This window comes from Diaphorina citri, unplaced genomic scaffold, assembly GCF_000475195.1.
Source record: "Diaphorina citri unplaced genomic scaffold, Diaci psyllid genome assembly version 1.1 scaffold813, whole genome shotgun sequence".
Taxonomy (NCBI): Eukaryota; Metazoa; Arthropoda; class Insecta; order Hemiptera; family Psyllidae; genus Diaphorina; species Diaphorina citri.
The window spans coordinates 1-19,585 of record NW_007378245.1 but is presented as its reverse complement, the minus strand read 5'-3'; the positions used below and the strand labels follow the sequence as shown (position 1 = coordinate 19,585).

Here is a 19,585-nt window from a genome sequence, read left to right as displayed (position 1 = left end):
AATCCTTACAACTAACTCTTTGAAACTTTTTTAGGAAAATGGCCTATAGGTAATGCCTTTGCATTACAACAAACAACTTTTGGAGCCATTTTTACTGCCCAATTTGACTTAAAACGAGGTACTAGATTGATACAATTATGTTGGTACAGTAGAACATCGATTATTTCAAACTGCAAAATTGGGGTTTTTCCATCTTTACACCTTATTTAAAAAAAAAAAAAAAAAAAAAAAAAAAAAAAAAAAATGTGAAATCCAAATTCATAATTGTCAGTCCATCTAGGTACAACGTGATTTCGCCTTCTTTTTTTCCACGTACAGCAGGAATCGAACCCAGGACCTTCTGTCTATCAGTCCATGTTCAATATAGATACAACGTGATTTACGCTTTTCTTCGGGAAGAGCAGGAATCGAACCCGAGATCTTCTGTCTATCAGTCCATATGTTCAGTATACAGCCCGGTTGCGGCTCCTCTTCTTGAGAAACATATATCCGGCATAGTGAAGGGTGAAGTACATAATTATCAGCCCCAGGAAGTCAAACCCTAGACTGTCCTTATGGTAACCGTACTTATGTAGGACACCTAACCCTGTGGTGATACAGGTCGAGTTGAAATTGGCCGGACAGTCTGGAAAATAAGAATACGAGATTAGCCCTATTTCTGATTCAAATGTGCAGTAGAAACTCGATTATTTCAACTCTCTATTATTTCAACCCCAAAATCAGTTCAAAACAGGGTATTTAATAACCATTTTTGTTCTTTTGTATCTAAATGTTGCCCATTCTTTATTGTTTTATACGGAATTTCAATTATTTCAACTACCCTCGGCCCCAATTAGTTGAAATAATCGAGGTTCTACTATAGTGCCATCGGCTATAGTAAACGCCCCATGTTACTGCGACCTGGTTAGATCTTCTGTGACATTCCCTTTAGTTATCTAGAAGAGCCCTAGACTTCTTACAAAGGCCATGGCTCTTTTAGGACTGATTTCTTTGACTTCTTTAGGTGTGATGATCATCCTTGAGAAGTAAAACAGTCGTTTGTGAGAGGCAACACCACATTTGCACATGGATGTGTTCTGCCGTTTCTGGTGCCTCTTTGCAGAGTCGGTACGGGTCTCAGATATACCCATTTAGTTTAGGTGGTAATCTCTCAATGCATATTGACATTTGGTTTTCTATAGTAAACGCCCCATGTTACTGCGACCTGGTTAGATCTTCTGTGACATTCCCTTTAGTTATCTAGAAGAGCCCTAGACTTCTTACGAAGGCCAGGGTTCTTTTAGGACTGATTTCTTAGACTTCTTTAGGTGTGATGATCATCCTTGAGAAGTAAAACAGACGTTTGTGAGAGGCAACACCACATTCGCATATGATGTGTTCTGCCGTTTCTGGTGCCTCTTTGCAGAGACGGTACGGGTCTCAGCTATACCCATTTTGTTTAGGTGGTAATCTCTCAATGCATATTGACATTTGGTTTTTTTCGGTGATGTCGATAAAAAAAACTCCAGACTTTTTGGTAGGGAGAGGGGGGGGGGTAAAAAAATCAGCTAATAAAATTTTGGCGCTAACGATTTCTACATTCCCAATGTAAAAACCAGATGGGAGATCGTAATGCGAGGGAAAAAAAGTCACATTAGGGAAATCCTTGAAATGAGAGTAGGGGAATCTAAAGCCTAAAGCTCCCCGACCGCGAGCCTAGTTATCTACATTCGATTCCCGCCCGAGGTGAATTTTATCATAAACCGATAAGGTTCGATTGTTGTAACTCCAACTTACCAATATGTTCAACTTGAGACCACTGTAGAATAGATATGGCTTCCGTAGCATAATAGAACCTTGAAATGTACTTCAGCCAAAATGTGTAGGTGGGAAGAGATCTGAAAAGACACAACAAACCAACAGAAAAAGAGTCAGTAGTAACTCCAACTTACCAATATGTTCAACTTGAGACCACTGTAGAATAGATATGGCTTCCGTAGCATAATAGAACCTTGAAATGTACTTGAGCCAAAATGTGTAGGTGGGAAGAGATCTGAAAAGACACAACAAACCAACAGAAAAAGAGTCAGTAATTCAGTATAATGCCTGCCAGCCACTCAAGCTCTGACCGTCAAAGTGTGGCGAAAAAAAGCTTCAGACTTTGCTCTCTCAGACGGTCTGACAGACCAAGGTCTCTCTCAGACGGTCTGACAGACCTAGATCTCTCTCAGACGGTCTGATACAGACCAAGGTCTTGAGCTTTTTCCGCCACTCTATTGAAAAAAGTACCCCTGAACAAAATTGAACACGAAACTTACCCCAGGTAAATAAAACTGAACAAAATTAAACACAAAACTTAATCCAGGTAAAACTAAAACTTAAAAAAAAAAAAAAGAAAAACTTACCCCAGTAAAACTGAACAAAATTGAACCCGAAACTTACGTCAGGTAAAACTGCAAAACTTACCCCAGGTGAATGAATATTCCGCTGAACACATAGGAGACAAAGTCGAGGGGCACGGACAGGAGAGAGGCGGTGGCCAGAGATTCAAACATGGCCGACACACAGAACCCGTAGGCCGTGGACGTAATGGCCGCTATAGTAATGGGAGTGATGAAGGAGGCAAAGCCGAGGGCCCCCGAGTTGAGGCCTGCGATCCAAAACACCACGGAGGAGAAGAGGAACGTCTCGATGATTGTTTTCGGGAGCTGCAAAAGGGTTAAATGACACTTTGAAATGGGAGCAAAAGTGTTAAATGACACTTTGAAATGGGAGCAAAAGCGTTAAACGACACTTTGAAATGGGAGCAAAAGGGTTAAATGACACTTTGAAATGGGAGCAAAAGGGTTAAATGACACTTTGAAATGGGAGCAAAAGTGTTAAATGACACTTTGAAATGGGAGCAAAAGTGTTAAATGACACTTTGAAATGGGAGCAAAAGGGTTAAATGACACTTTGAAATGGGAGCAAAAGGGTTAAAGAGACACTTTGAAATGGGAGCCAAAGGGTTAAATGACACTTTGAAATATGCGATGTGCGTAATACCTAGAAGGAACTAGAAAGCAAGGTAGACCATGCTTGAGATGGAATGATCAAATTTACAAAGATATCACCAAAAGAACTCAAAATCCCTGTCCCATTGAAAACCAACAAAAATTTAATGATAGAACTTGGTGGAGAGGTGTTTGTGAATAGTCGACCTGTTTTACCATTCCTAACAGAATAACTTAGGATATGTATGGACCTATACTTGTGTAGCTAGCCGGAGTTGTTCAGACCGCCCTCTACTGTGACTTCTTCTATCTGTACATCACTCGAGGTAAGCCTGCAGACTCGTGTGGTCTGTGCCGTAACATGCCCAAGGCGCTAGCGTTTCTCTCTGACGGGGTGATTAAATTTTAGCTCTGAATTTAAGCCGTATTCAGACGGGGTCGGCGTGTTTCGTCAGCCTCTCAATCAGCCCTAACTGGAGTGATTGCTTTGGGCTGACATTTGGTTTTGGCTATAAGAGAGGTTTTAATAACCTCTCTTAAAAAAGTAAGGAGACGGAAAAAAGTCAAGTGTTTCATCGCCGTTATTCATTAGACTCATGTGGTCTGTGTCGTAACATGTCCCGTCCCGCGGGTCTTTCAGAGCCCCATCGGCATCTTTCTGAATAAGTTCTGCAATTTTCTACTATTAATTTATATGTTTTAAGGTTTTATCTTTTATCACGTCACTGTACTACTGGCAAGGTCTTGGTCGTACCTACAGTTCACAGATCCACTAGTTAAGATTTATACCGAATGTCCAAACTTATTCTAATCTATCCTCGATTTGTTTTGCTTTCAGTTCTCAAAGGCAGAAAGCTGGAACTGCCAGCCTAGAGAGGCAAAGGATGGAAGTGTGGAAAAAACGTCAAAATGTAAAGCCTGGGTGTATTGGGTTTGGTGTTCTCTCAAATTGTTTTTCTGTTGTGAAGTCTTGCTGTGTGAGTGTTGTGCTACACGACCGTACTTACAATCTTTGTAATGTAATGTGAGCAAAAGATAGTTTTACCTTTGTTGTCCCTTTTGCAGTAACTTGTACCCATGTCTAATTCATGAAAGAACTCGGATTTCGTTTAATCGCACTGCTGGTTCTAAAGAGCGCTAACTCAAAATTGGCTCTTTTTCAGGAGACCAAAAGAATATAATTGTGGGCTTACCTTTAAAACTTATTCCGTATATGAAAGTTTTTGTCAATTGGAAAAAAAGTTTGCTCGACATTTTCTAAAACAATACATTATTTGTCGATATAGCTGAAAACCGCCAAAAAGCGGTCAAAATACCGCCAACCGCAGCACCTATTTTAACCAAACGTTTTGTGTTGCATCCTTTCCGTTCTCGAGATATTTTGTTTACAGACACACACACGGACCAATGGCTTTGTTTACAGACAGACACACACACGAACCAATGGCTGAAACTTTGGATTTAGGCTCTAGGGACCTCAAAACGTGTTTTCAGACTAAAAACTGACCATCGAAAATTTGACCCGATTACATTACTTTCCTTCCTATAGGATAAGGAAAGTAAAAAAAGGTACATTTTCTTTTCGGAAAGGGAACTGATTCCGATGGCGCACCATCTTGGATTTCCTATGATTTAGTACAGGCACCATTTCAGTTTCAAAACCACCAGTTCCGTTTGCGAAAGTTTCCCGGAAGAAAAATACGCCTAAAGGTACACATTATAAGGAAACGTAACACAAAATGAAGATTTTTTTTTTTTTACAAATCAAAAAACTGAGAAAAAAAAACATCGAAATTTTTACATAAAAACGGTAGCAAGTTAGACTTTCCTTAGACTTTTTTTTTTTTACTTTCCTTATCATATACCTCCTACAGGGTATATGATAAGGAAAGTAAAAAAAAAGTGAAAAATCTTGGTTCTTTAAAAAAAAAAAAAAATCAAGTCTATATTAGTGCACAATGTTGTGGTGATACTTGGATAAGTAAATGCCACCTAAGCGACCACATTGTAGTGATTTTTTCAAGTGAAATGATTTCATGAATAAATTATTACAAGAATAATTAATAAATAAAATAAAATAATTCCAGTATATTATTAAGAGCAGTGAAATAGACACCAAGGGGGTTAACAAAAAAAGATAGATTTGTAATTGTTGATTTCTTCGCTACGAAGCCGTGTTGGTTTGTATTGAGTAGGGGGAACAATAGAGGTTTTAAGAAATCATTTCCTCACGAGGCTGAGTGGGCCCCGCAACAGCCAGTCACGGAATCAATCATTTGCATGATACAAATTTCTTGACCCCGCCGGGGATTGAACCCGGGTCTCCCGCGTGCAAGGCGAGCGCAGTGACCACTACGCCATGGGAGCTGACTTTAGAACACTATGGTATTTGGATTGAATACAAAAAAGAATCTTCTTCTTCTTCTTCTTCTTCTTCTTCTTCTTCTTCTTCTTCTTCTTCTTCTTCTTCTTCTCCTACTTCGCCTTTTCCCGTGTTCAGACGGGGTCGGCGTTTTTCGTCAGCCTCTCTATCAGCCCTAGGAAGATCTCTTTTGGACTGACATTTGGTTTTGGCTATCAAATTTACAAGTAGATGTCTTTCGCATTTAACTTTTGCTAGGTACCTATTTCTTCAGCAAGGGAAATTTCAGGCTACTGTCCTACCTGACGGATCAGTCTATTTTATTCTATTCTATGCTATTTTTTCCATTCCATTCTATTCTATTCCTATTCTATCAAATTCTATTCATATTCTATTATAGATATTAAGTAAACATTGTAACCAATGAAGAGGAAGAAGAACCATCTCCTCAGAGGTTAAATTTAGCCTAGGAGACGGTTTCATTGTAAATTAAATTTTCCACAAATAAAGAACTTATATTCAAAATTCAAATTCAAAAAAATCTATTCTATTCAAATCTATCCTATTGAAAACACCACGGAGGAGAAGAGGAACGTCTCGATGATTGTTTTCGGGAGCTGCAAAAGGGTTAAATGACACTTTGAAATGGGAGCAAAGGGTTAAAGTGACACTTTGAAATGGGAGCAAAAGGGTTAAAGTGACACTTTGAAATGGGAGCAAAAGGGTTAAATGACACTTTGAAATGGGAGCAAAAGGGTTAAATGACACTTTGAAATGGGAGCAAAAGGGTTAAATGACACTTTGAAATGGGAGCCAAAAGGGTTAAATGACACTTTGAAATATGCGTAATACCTAGAAGGAACTAGAAAGCAAGGTAGACCATGCTTGAGATGGAATGATCAAATTAACAAAGATATCACCAAAAGAACTCAAAATCCCTGTCTCATTGAAAACCAACAAAAATTTAATGATAGAACTTGGTGGAGAGGTTTTGTGAATAGTCGACCTGTTCCACCAAACAGAACGACTTAGGATATGTATGGACCTATACTTGTGTAGTCACGAAGTGTCATTACTACACGTTTCTACTAGAGGCATCGTTAATGCCTAGCGCTGGGAATTTGCACGATTCTCATGTTACTGAATATTTCATGACAGGATGTGCCTACCTTGTGTAAACAGATAAACAAAATCGATCGAGGATGGGATTTTTTAACAGGTTTGGGATTTTCATCGACTCCTATCGGTGGGTTTCAGCAATGACTTAATTGGAGATCCCACTGATTGGTGATTTAATTATTCAAATGGGACATTTCCGATTACGTTGTTGGTGAAACCCATCATTACTATTCAGCTTGTGAGCCGTAAAATTATCAAATAAGTATTTATAAAATGGGGTGTAAGAATTACTTAAGCTCCACAAGAAAAATTACTTATGAGTGAACCAATGGGAACGGGTGCAATTATGCTAGGTATTGTCACGGGGTTATTGTGTATTGTTGTTTTTAATTATTGGCAAAGAGTCTGGCTGAGGGACTATAAACAGATAGTATGGCTTGGTATGGCTGGGGGACGTTAAACAGGGAGTAGAGCTAGTCTGGCTGGGGGACGTTGAACAGGGAGTAGACCAGCTTAGTCTGGCTGGGGGACATTAAACAGGGAGTATACCAGCCTGAATTTCCCTTTCTAAAGAAATAGCAAAGGTTGAGTGCGAAGGGCATCCACTCGTAAAATTTGTAGCCAAAACAAAACCAATTGTCAGCCCAAAGCAATCACCCTAGTTAGGGCTGATTGAGAGGCTGACGAAAAACGCGGACCCCGCCTGTACACGGGAAAAGGCGAAGAAAAAGAAGAAGAAGTTCTTTTTAATTGTTAAATAAATTGATTGTAGGTAATTTATTTTTTTGATTTCAGAGCGGAATTCATTGTCCTGCCTGCAGCATTACTAGCACTCATCATCAACCATGAGTTCACTGTGTTTGAGGTAATTTGAATTGAATGAGTTTTAAATCGAATAGTCTTAAATTATTATTATTTTTTTTTTTTGTTTTGTAAATGTCTGTGTATTGTAAATATTTATTTTAAAAAAAATATTAAATATAGAAGAAAACTCGTAGAACTTTTTTTATTATAAATTTCTATTAAAAATTTAAAACCTTATAAATTATAATTATTTGAAGATTTTAGGGTCCCTCATGTATGTGGGAAACTTTTTAGGGTTTCTCATGTAATGTGAGAAAAAGATTGAATTTTTTGGGCAATGTAGAATAGACCCTTTTTATACCGCTAAGAAAGTAGATGCCAGGGAAAGCTAAACTTTGACACTTTTCCCCCCGAAAATCGCTATTTTAGACCTCATTTCTCTTTTTTCGCCGAAAAGAGGGTCTCTGTGTATTCTCTGAGATTTTGTTTCCTTTCTATTTTTTTAATATTAATCTATTTGTTATTAAAATCAATGTGTATAGGACCTATGCAATAATTGTAATGGAAAATGGGATTAACTCCATTATTAGAGTGACACCTAAATTGGTTTTTAAATTTGAAATTTTTGACGAAGGTCCATCCATATTTGTATATATATAGATTGAGGAAGGTTTACTTTCTATTACCCATATCTATAAGAGAACCTATACAAGGAGGTAATTAGAAAGTATGGGAAATGGTCCAAATGTTTAAAATCGGGAAATGCGTGGAAATATCCTACTGTTTAATAAAAATATGAAATTTTCAAAATTAAATGTTGCATTGACGAGTAGTTAACTTGTTTCAATAAAAAACAGGTTTTAAATGTTTCTTTGACTTCTAAAATAAAAGTAAACGAAAACGGTGTCCGTGGAAATATCCTACTGTTTAATAAAAATATGAAATTTTCAAAATTAAATGTTGCATTGACGAGTAGTTAACTTGTTTCAATAAAAACAGGTTTTAAATGTTTCTTTGACTTCTAAAATAAAAGTCAACGAAAACAGTGTTTCATTGAATGTGTAGTAAGGGGCTCTGTTTTTATTATAAAAAGAAACAGGCCCCTACTTGGTGGATCATGTCAAGTTCATATTGAATTTTGATTTAGTGTAACTTTTTATTTAGCATATTATTATCTCCTTTTATTCATTTCAAATTCTATGTTTCTTAACAATAAAGAAAATCTTGAATATTATTATTATTTACGTTTGACTCTTTGTCCCTGTTTCTTGATGTTTTTTTAGTGATTATTTTATTTTATTTTTTTTATTATTTTTTTTTGCCGTAAACAGCAACAATTACACATTGGATATGCCAGCTCAAGGCCCGTTCTGTTTTTATTATAAAAAGAAACAGGCCCCTACTTGGTGGATCATGTCAAGTTCATATTGAATTTTGATTTAGTGTAACTTTTTATTTAGAATATTATTATCTCCTTTTATTAATTTCAAATTCTATGTTTCTTAACAATAAAGAAAATCTTGAATATTATTATTATTTACGTTTGACTCTTTTTCCCCCTGTTTCTTGATGTTTTTTCAGTGATTTTTTTTTTTTTTTTTAATGTTTGCCGTAAACAGCAACAAATACACATTGGATATGCCAGCTCAAGGCCCATTCTCACTTGTTCGTAAAACAAGCAGGGCCCGTCCCTCCGGGAATTTTTTTAGCCCGTAGTGATTAGAGAAAATCAGTACCTATGTACCTACCTAATTTGTTTAATATTCAGTTTATTATTATTATTGATTTAATTTTTGATTTTACTTTCATGTAATGATTTAAAATCAAGACTAAGGTCGACCAGGTTTGGATAAGTCCTTCTATGGGGACAGACCGAGCGAGCGAGTGACAGACACCGAAGCGAATACAATAGTCCCTCCCTTATACCTTTTTATTACTATTGTAATAATAAATAAAGGAAGGACGGACTAAAAATCGTGTCGTGCGTAGTGAGAACACTCTCACTTAAATTGCATTGCCTACAGGACCTTTGAGAAAAATATCGGATCAACTTATTTATTATTATCAACTCACAAGTCGAAATTCGGTCCTCACTCTCACCCAGCTCAGCACATGCCCATACATTTTTTTCCACTTTTCGCTCAAAACTAATGCAATTCTCTTCAAAAAAAAACTATGGAATTCCAAATGAAGGGCCCCGTCAGTTGAACAAACCAGAGGTGTGAAGGACGCCCTCAAATCCTCCGCAGCAGTGTTGTACTTCAAATGTTTTTCTTGAGCATGCCTCTTCGCGATTGTATTCCAAGTTTGAGAAGAGTAGGACGGAAAGATAAAATCCGCCCCGGGCGGGAATCGAACCCGCGGCCTAGCGCTTGCAAGGCAGACGCACTACCAACTAAGCTAACTAGGCTGGCAACTTATTTATTATTATCAACTCACAAGTGGAAACGGGACCGTAAGCGTATTTTCCTTTGGGAAACTGACAACTGACCCCTGAGAAATTGACCACTGCTCCAATAGAAACTCAATGGAAGAGTGGTCCATTTTCCCGTCGTCAGTTTCCCGAAAGGAAAATGGACCAGCTTGTCGCAAAATGGAGGGTGAAACCTCTGTCCCTAATAACTTGGGCGGATTTCACATCTAGACTGCAACTTGTAGTATACGGCAGTTTTCATGTTGAGGGCTACATGGTCTTATGGGCCTGTTCACACTTCAACTTTTTTTTAAACAGACCAAGGTCTCTCTCAGACGGTCTGACAGACCAAGGTCTCTCTCAGACGGTCTGACAGACCAAGGGCTCTCTCAGACGGTCTGACAGACCAAGGGCTCTCTCAGACGGTCTGACACAGACCAAGGTCTCTCTCAGACGGTCTGACACAGACCTAGATCTCTCTCAGACGGTCTGACAGACCTAGATCTCTCTCAGACGGTCTGACAGACCTAGATCTCTCTCAGACGGTCTGACAGGCCTAGATCTCCGTTAAACAGGGAGTAGACCAGCTTAGTCTGGCTGGGGGACGTTAAACAGGGAGTAGACCAGCTTAGTCTGGCTCGGGGGACGTTAAACAGGGAGTAGACCAGCTTAGTCTGGCTGCGGGACGTTAAACAGGGAGTAGACCAGCTTAGTCTGGCTGGGGGACGTTAAACAGGGAGTAGACCAGCTTAGTCTGGCCGGAGGACTTTAAACAGGGAGTAGACCAGCTTAGTCTGGCTGGGGGATGTTAAACAGAGAGTAGACCAGCTTAGTCTGGCTGCCTAGATCTCTCTCAGACGGTCTGACAGACCTAGATCTCTCTCAGACGGTCTGACAGACCTAGATCTCTCTCAGACGGTCTGACAGACCAAGGTCTCTCTCAGACGGTCTGACACAGACCAAGGTCTCTCTCAGACGGTCTGACACAGACCAAGGTCTCTCTCAGACGGTCTGATACAGACCAAGGTCTCTCTCAGACGGTCTGACGCAGACCAAGATCTCTCTCAAACGGTCTGACAGACCAAGGTCTCTCTCAGACGGTCTGACAGACCTAGATCTCTCTCAGACGGTCTGATACAGACCAAGGTCTTGAGCTTTTTCCGCCACTCTATTGAAAAAAGTACCCCTGAACAAAATTGAACACGAAACTTACCCCAGGTAAATAAAACTGAACAAAATTAAACACAAAACTTAATCCAGGTAAAACTAAAACTTAAAAAAAAAAAAAAGAAAAACTTACCCCAGTAAAACTGAACAAAATTGAACCCGAAACTTACGTCAGGTAAAACTGCAAAACTTACCCCAGGTGAATGAATATTCCGCTGAACACATAGGAGACAAAGTCGAGGGGCACGGACAGGAGAGAGGCGGTGGCCAGAGATTCAAACATGGCCGACACACAGAACCCGTAGGCCGTGGACGTAATGGCCGCTATAGTAATGGGAGTGATGAAGGAGGCAAAGCCGAGGGCCCCCGAGTTGTTAGTCTGGCTGGGGGACGTTAAACAGGGAGTAGACCAGCTTAGTCTGGCTGGGGGACGTTAAACAGGGAGTAAACCAGCTTAGTCTGACTGGGGGATTTTGAACAGGATGTATACCAGCCTGAATTTCCCTCGCTAGAGACATAGAAAAGGTTAAGTACGACGGGCATCCAGTCGTAAAATTTTGTAACCAAAAACCAAAACCAAATATCAGCCCAAAAGCAATCACCCTCGTTAGGACTGATTGAGAGGCTGGCGGAAAACGCCGACCCGGTCTGTACACGGGAAAAGGCGAAGATTTTTTTTTTTTTAATCAAACAGGTTTGACAGAGGTTTAATTTCGTCCAGTCTAGCAGTTGTTTCATTGCTACGAAATAAGAACGGCGCTAAAACACTCCTCTTTTTTTTTCATTATTTTGGAATCGAACCCCCGACCTTCTGGCAAGCAAGCCTTCCCTCGCTAGACATAGAAAAGGTTAAGTACGAAGGGCATCCAGTCGTAAAATTTTGTAACCAAAACCAAATATCAGCCCAAAAGCGATCACCCTCGTTAGGACTGATTGAGAGGCTGACGGGAAACGCCGACCCCGTCTGTACACGGGAAGAGACGAAGATTTTTTTAAAAAAAAAAAATCAAACAGGTTTGACAGAGGTTTAATTTCGTCCAATCTAGCAGTTGTTTCATTGCTACGAAATAAGAACGGCGCTAAAACACTCCTCTTTTTTTTCGTTATTTTGGAATCGAACCCCCGACCTTCTGGCAAGCAAGCGCGACTGGGCGTGTCGTTCACTTACTTCTTGAAATGTTGGATGGAATCATCAACAGGTCCTTGATATGCAACTCTGCCCCCTGGGACCATGAGTATTACTCTGTCGAACAACTCAAATATCCCGGATGCTGGCTGATGAATGGTACACAGGACGGCTTTACCTGAAAATACAACACAGTATAATACAAATACATTAGAATACAAATAAATGCGTCTGCCTTGTAAGCGCTGGGCGTATTACTCTGTCGAACAACTCAAATATCCCGGATGCTGGCTGATGAATGGTACACAGGACGGCTTTACCTGAAAATACAACACAGTACAATACAAATACAATAGAATACAAATAAATGCGTCTGCCTTGTAAGCTCTGGGCCGCGGGTTCGATTCCCGCCCGGGCCGGATTTTGTCCTGAACGGATAATGTTCGTTCTCGGAACGGCTGGCTTTCCCCTACCCTGTCTTCCTTCTCTCTTCGATTTCGGGACGATAAGACCTTGCCAGTTACAGTTCCCTCTATCAAACCTCTTTTTTTTTAAAAAAAAAAAAGCTGGCTCCGAGTACGGCGTTGCCAAATCGGTCGTAAACTAGGTACCTACATCATATCTTTCTCAACAAATCTTCAGAAACATGGGTATCGAGATTTTACAAAACAGGATGCGAAGTCTCTCTACTGTCATAAACTAGGTACCTACATCATATCTTTCTCAACAAATCTTCAGAAACATGGGTATCGAGATTTTACAAAACAGGATGCGAAGACTCTCTAATACATAACTGGTTTTATTTGTACCACACTATACGAGTAAAGAAAGGTATCTTCTGTCCCGGGGTTGGATGCGTTCTTACCTCGCTGTGTGAAGGACCGGAGAACAGCTATGACCGTCCCTGCACTGAAACTGTCCAGCCCTGTTGTGGGCTCATCACAGAACAGAAACGGGGGGTCTGTCAGCATCTGTGAAATTAATTTCAATTTATTTATTTATTATGCTCATTTTTACAAAAAATATTATGCACAATTTACAGTATAATCTTACATACTAATGATCTATCTAATCTAATCCACGAATAATCATAAATATAATATAATGCGTCTGTAGCCTCGTTTGAGCAGGATAAACAAGGTATATTTCATTCTACTTTTCGTAGATTTATTTTAACTTACCAGGACTAGAACCTTGGACAAATAGTACGCCTTGGGTTTGTACACATTGTGATTGACTTCTCGCAGTAGAATGGGTATCTCGGCTGGGAATGTGTACCGTCCCTGCACTGAAACTGTCCAGCCCTGTTGTGGGCTCATCACAGAACAGAAACGGGGGGTCTGTCAGCATCTGTGAAATTAATTTTAATTTCAATTTATTTATTTATTATGCTCATTTTTACAAAAATATTATGCACAATTTACAGTATAATCTTACATACTAATGATCTATCTAATCAAATCCACGAATAATCATAAATATAATATAATGGGTGCTGTAGATTCTGAATGCTGGTCTGATCCAGGTTGGGAGAGTTCATGTAGGGACTGGCAATCAGGACGCCTGTGAACTGAGGAACACAACGAGCCGCATTTTATTATCAACATTTGTGGTGGAGATCAGCGCTCGGAAAAATCAATTAATCAAAAAGCCACCAATTAATTGACTGAAAATCGATTAATTGAAAACTCACTTTGCTCGAGCACAGTTCATAATTAGGCCATAATTATTCTATTATTGAAGAATGGAGGAGTTGCAAATGGGTAAAAATTATTAATAAATGGTCAATTCCTACGTAAAAAGTAGTGAAAAATCCAAATCTGAGGTTGAAACTCCGAAAAAGTAACTTTAAAAGGTCGAAAATTCAAATAAAAGGTTAAAAATTCAATTTTTAATTGCCGTTCTAATGAAAAAGTTCAAAGAGTTGTGAAGTCAGATTTTACGTCAAAATGCGCAGAAACGCTTGCGCACAAACAAACATTTTTTCTTCATTTTCATTGTTATAATATACTCTTAAAACACACTTATTAGAGAGAGGGAAACAAGAAGTGGAAGTAAAGAAAGGAATGGGAAGAAAACTTGAAAATAATGAACTAAATATAAGGATTTCAAGAGTTAGGTTACACGAAGAAATTGCACAAAACACTCGGTAGTATAAGTATTTATTATCCAATACTATGGTATTAGATCACTTAATGCAGTCTAAGTTACAATAGATGTAGAATTGATGGTGCTCTAGGATTTCCAAGTTCCTACCTTTCATATGTATCTTTAAATCTTTTGATAGGGCATACAATACTGTGGTATTAGATCACTTAATGCAGTCTAAGTTACAATAGATGTAGAATTGATGGTGCTCTAGGATTTCCAAGTTCCTACCTTCCATATGTATCTTTAAATCTTTTGATAGGGCATAAATTAATTATTATTACAGATCTTCATACTTAGCAGAAGCATTGTTCAAAACTGACAAAATATAGGTATCTCAATGTTTGACATATTGAGGTTTTTCGAACCAACTTGTGGACCTCTATCTATCTATCTTTTGAGTATCAAACATGTTATAATTGCCTTGGGCCTTGCGTCGTCAAAAGAAGAAAATTTACCCAGAGATGCTTTTTCTCGGACGTCTACCATCAGCCCAAATGAAAAGTGAGGAAGTAAGAAAATGAGTGAAAATATAAAAAAAAGGAGAAGAAAGTTACGAAAGAGTCCTTGAATCCTTCAGGCAAATTTTTTTCTTGTTTATTTTTTTCCTTTCTCTCGCTCATATTTTGGACAAACAATGTTTGCTTCTCATCATCTTTTTTAAATGTTTATTTTTGTTCTCCTATGGAAAATAACTTTGATACATATTTCATGTCGGAAATTTTTGCTAGGAGTTGCTTTGATGTAAGAAGACACAACACAAGACTCTTGCAAATAATGTGTTAGGACTGTTAAGGTATTCCTACCTACCTCATTACCTTTAGAGTAAATGTAGGTCACGAATAACACGAGTTATTGCTTGGAAATGCAAAGGAATACGAGTATCTTGTGCCAAAATACTTAAGCTACTTATAAGTTAGTCTTGTATGTAATCCATCTAACTCTTGTACATGTAACTATGTAGTTACTCTTCTCTTTTCTCTTGTCTTTTGCTACTTGGTAAATCTTCAGATGAACTAATGTTTTCTTGCTTTCCTTGTTTGTTTCAGGTAAAATGCAAAGATAATCTGACATTGATACAATTGATACCTACATGATCAAAGGAGAAAAAGACAAACCATTCAGAATTATGCACTAACGTAACTGAATACAAGTCCAATCAGTAAGTAGATATTAGATCAAAAAGTAAAAATAAACAATTAGACCATTCCTCCTACCGTAGAAAGTCAAAGCGCGATTAAAAACCGCTTTCAGAGAGCGAGAAAAATCCATCACATCACATTAGTGGTTTTTCGCATTACCAGCATGGTTGAAAATGTTGAAATGTCTGAAACCACACCAGCTTCATTGAATATTAGAAGTGTGTGGATATATCAGCAACCACATGTCATTCACCATCATGATTAGCATCCTTATTAATATCCTTCAACTCTGCATTGAGATGATTAACGCATATGAGGGTCGATTGAAAAGCACAAAGGGGTCAGAAGCTTCACCCAGTCCCTTCCAGTCATCATAATTCAATTTGTTCTCTGTGTAATTCATTCTTCCCGCCTGTCAGAACTCATCAAAGTCTTCTGTGAACTCTTCATCAGCCTCATCCCTCGTTTTGTGGAAAGAATTAATTCTGTTAACTATCCCCTGAAAACGTCACTTGTTTTCAATGGTGAGATGAGGATATAGTGATGACAACTGTGACTGTGGTGCTGTCCAAGATGAAGCAGTTGAAGCACATCTTTTTGCCTACCTTAACGTATACAGTTTACATTGACGAACTCGTGAAGTAAAATAACTGAGATTCCTTCTGACTGAGAAATGAATATACCTATTCATGCCTTCTAGACACTCCTGAAGAAGTAGCTAAGTTTGAATAAAGAATTAGTGAAGAACAAAATTCTAATTAACAACTTGGTCTTCCAAACCCAGTCATCGCGCGTCGTTGAATCGATGAATGGAAAAATCCTGTGATGTTGGGTTGAATTTGAATGTTGAATGAGCAACGAGTTTCTTGTACATAGTAGTCAAAAGACGGAAAATAGCTCTTCGTTTGCTCAAGCTTAATTCGCATTCTTGGGTTTTCACAAAACCGGAGGAGGAAAAAACTCATAGTTTTATAAAACATGCTGTAATACATGGAAGAAAAAAAGGAACAAAATTCTAATTAACAACTTGGTCTTCCAAACCCAGTCATCGCGCGTCGTTGAATCGATGAATGGAAAAATCCTGTGATGTTGGATTGAATTTGAATGTTGAATGAGCAACGAGTTTCTTTTAGTAGTCAAAAGACGGAAAATAGCTCTTCGTTTGCTCAAGCTTAATTTGCATCCTTGGGTTTTCACAAAACCGGAGGAGGAAAAAACTCATAGTTTTATAAAACATGCTGTAATACATGGAAGAAAAAAACAGGATCCCCTGTGTACAGTCTAAAAACAACAGCGGTAAAAAATGACATCTTTTGAATGGCAAAAAAGAATAATTAATTACCATGTCACGAGATAACAGCATTTTTTCACAACATGAACAAATATGTAGAGGGAAAAAAAGAGGATTCATTATCATTAGTGATGAAACTTTTTTTGTCTCTACGTGTTCTGCTCCTAATCCTAATTGAAGCTTTTCGAAGACATCAAATTCAGCATTAGCACCGCATATTTTTATCCAGGAATAATGTGTTCTTTTGGATGATCTCTTTTCAACCAATTTCAAGAAAGCACCTTATCTGTGATGCCAAATTAAAATGGTACTAAAGTTTCTCGGCTTTTATTAGGATGCCAAGGTAGGATTCCGAAAATGGTACTAAAGTTTCTCGGCTTTTATTAGGATGCCAAGGTAGGATTCCACAAAACACACAGTGGACATTATGATGGTCATTACACTTTATTTCACCAAGTCATGCGCTTTTGAACGTTCTCCAACTAAATTTATAGAAATAAATAACTTGAATATTTGATGTATACAGATTCTTTTATATTATTCCAAAGAATTGATTACTCATCTATTCTATATTTTGCTGAATAGACCTCGAAGCTTACAAAAGGACAAAGAACAGGGGAACAGACAAAAGCAATATTTATTCATCCTCTGAACAAACAAATGAAGACATTTTTCCCTTGCTCTCATTCTTCCTTTTTTTCCCAATAAAAATAATATCATGTTCCCAAATCAAACATATTATGGTGATATTAAAACAGGGGAACAGACAAAAGCAATATTTATTCATCCTCTGAACAAACAAATGAAGACATTTTTCCCTTGCTCTCATTCTTCCTTTTTTCCCAATAAAAATAATATCATGTTCCCAAATCAAACATATTATGGTGATATTATGTATATCCAACTTTACAGGGCTGAATCGCAAGATAAGTACAAAAGTAAAACGATGTATTCCTGTCATAGATTCAACGGATTTCCATTAACATCCTCTTAGAACTTACCTTTTGTTTTGAATTTGAACTTTGGTGCTATCTCTAGTCTAGATATTTGAATTTAGCGATGGAAGACTACTCTCTTCAGGCTAAACTTCAGAGATTGGCTAAGTATTCCTACTGGGTTAAATTCAATCAAGAGCACTTCCTAAGTATTTATTAAACAATGATTGTCAATTTGAGTTTTGATTCTTGACCTCTATTCCACATTACAATAACCTAACCTAGGAAATCCGATCGCATGAATAAAATGATGGCAAGATGAGCCCTACATACAGGTTACAGGAATATCTCCTGTTGGTAATATTTCAATATTGACTTACACGAGATGAAAGAAAACATTACGATGTTGACATTTTGTTTTTCTACCACAAGTGTATGCAAAAAATAGTAGAAAAATAATTAGAAAGCCCTAAGCCTTAAATGTCCAACGTGCTGATTGGTGTCCGTCATATTCCTTCTGTCTATACCTAACCACCTGGACCACCTCTAAATCTCTTTTTATTAAGTTTAAATTAGGTAGGTATATTATGTAAACCTAGTTATCCATGTTACAGCAAAAAGTGGTCCCACAATATTTCCCTTGTTTACAGGAGCGTGAATATTATTTCGTCTTTTTTTTACCGTAACATGAGATCACCTTAGTGGAACAAGATCGTTATAGCATGCACAAATAAAAGTAATCGACATAAGTTGCAACAAGGGAAACACACAAGCATGATGGAAAACACGTCCCATAGGAATTTCTTCCTGAAAAAAGAATTTAGTTTCCTTCCATGTGTACATTTATATTTACATGTATATTGGTTTCTTTTATATTAGGAACAAACGTTCAAAGAACGCCCCACACATCTAGAAGGGCGAAGGGGAAAAACTACCAAAGAAAAATGTAATGTCCCAGAAAATTAGAAGACGACTTTCTCAGAAGAAAGAAAATGCTGAAACTACAGTCATAATAACGCTCGTGTATTAGACACTGTCTTCTGAGAATATACATACCTAGGTAGTACCTAGGTAGCATATATTTTGCAAAGAAAAATTTATGTAAACTTCACACACAATGCACAAATTTATAAAAGGAACACGTGACACGTGAAATTCGAGTCAACTTCCAAGAGAAACAACATGTTATATGAGAAAAAATAAGTGAAGACAATATTTTAGATAGATCGCTAGATTCCCTAGTACCTATTACCTAATAGGTATTGTAAAAATACCTATACATATAGGTAGAATAGGTATAAAGAAATACATCCAGACTAAAGTTCTAGATTTCAGTAATCATAACGATTAGAACACCTATTGCAGGTAGTAATCTCGAGTCAACTTCCAAGAGAAACAACATGTTATATGAGAAAAAATAAGTGAAGACAATATTTTAGATAGATCGCTAGATTCCCTAGTATACCTATTACCTAATAGGTATTGTAAAAATACCTATACATATAGGTAGAATAGGTATAAAGAAATACATTCAGACTAAAGTTCTAGATTTCAGTAATCATAACGATTAGAACACCTATTACAGGTAGTAATCAGCTATTACAGGTATGTTTTCTATTTTAAAAGACCTAGTTACGAGGTTGTCTGTTCGACCCCCACAGTTATAAGTTTCAGAACCACCAACATTCCAGACTCACCCATCATTTCGAAAACTCAATGGGGAAATGTTTCCAGCATTTCTCTTGAATTTATGTGTGCGGATTTCGCGATTATGTTCGCGGGTTTCGCGATTATGTTCGCGGATTTCGCGATTATGTTCGCGGATTTCGCGATTTTGTTCGCGGTTTTGGCGATTATGGTCGCGGATTTGGCGATTTTGTTCGCGGATTTGGCAATTATGTTCGCGGATTCGCGTCCCGAATCGACATTTTGGATATTTGGCAAGCCTTATTAAAAGTAACATGGGCATCAATAAAATGATCCTTTTCTCTCAACCACCCCTCGTACACCGAACGTCTGTCCAGAGAAAAAAATGACAAATGAAATAAAAATGGTCGAGTCAGCTCGATGCTATGGTCTGATACAATTATATAAATGTTAAAATAA

General features: G+C 37.9%; 1 protein-coding gene and 1 long non-coding RNA gene across 2 annotated transcripts; one reads left to right on the top strand and one right to left on the bottom strand.

The window, feature by feature from the left end:
• Positions 1-309: 309 nt before the first annotated feature.
• LOC103512233 (protein brown) lies at positions 310-12,934 on the bottom strand (the record flags this gene model as incomplete). The annotated part of the gene is given in 7 exon segments (XM_026825766.1): positions 310-625; positions 1,932-2,032; positions 2,446-2,687; positions 9,472-9,541; positions 11,032-11,220; positions 12,006-12,141; positions 12,829-12,934. Coding segments are annotated over 7 exon segments (1,026 nt in total), but the record flags the coding sequence as incomplete, so codon positions are not given.
• LOC103512231 lies at positions 3,239-4,112 on the top strand. The gene is made up of 2 exons (XR_541524.2): positions 3,239-3,298; positions 3,811-4,112. It is a non-coding gene; the product is annotated as an uncharacterized LOC103512231 (long non-coding RNA).
• Positions 12,935-19,585: the final 6,651 nt, after the last annotated feature.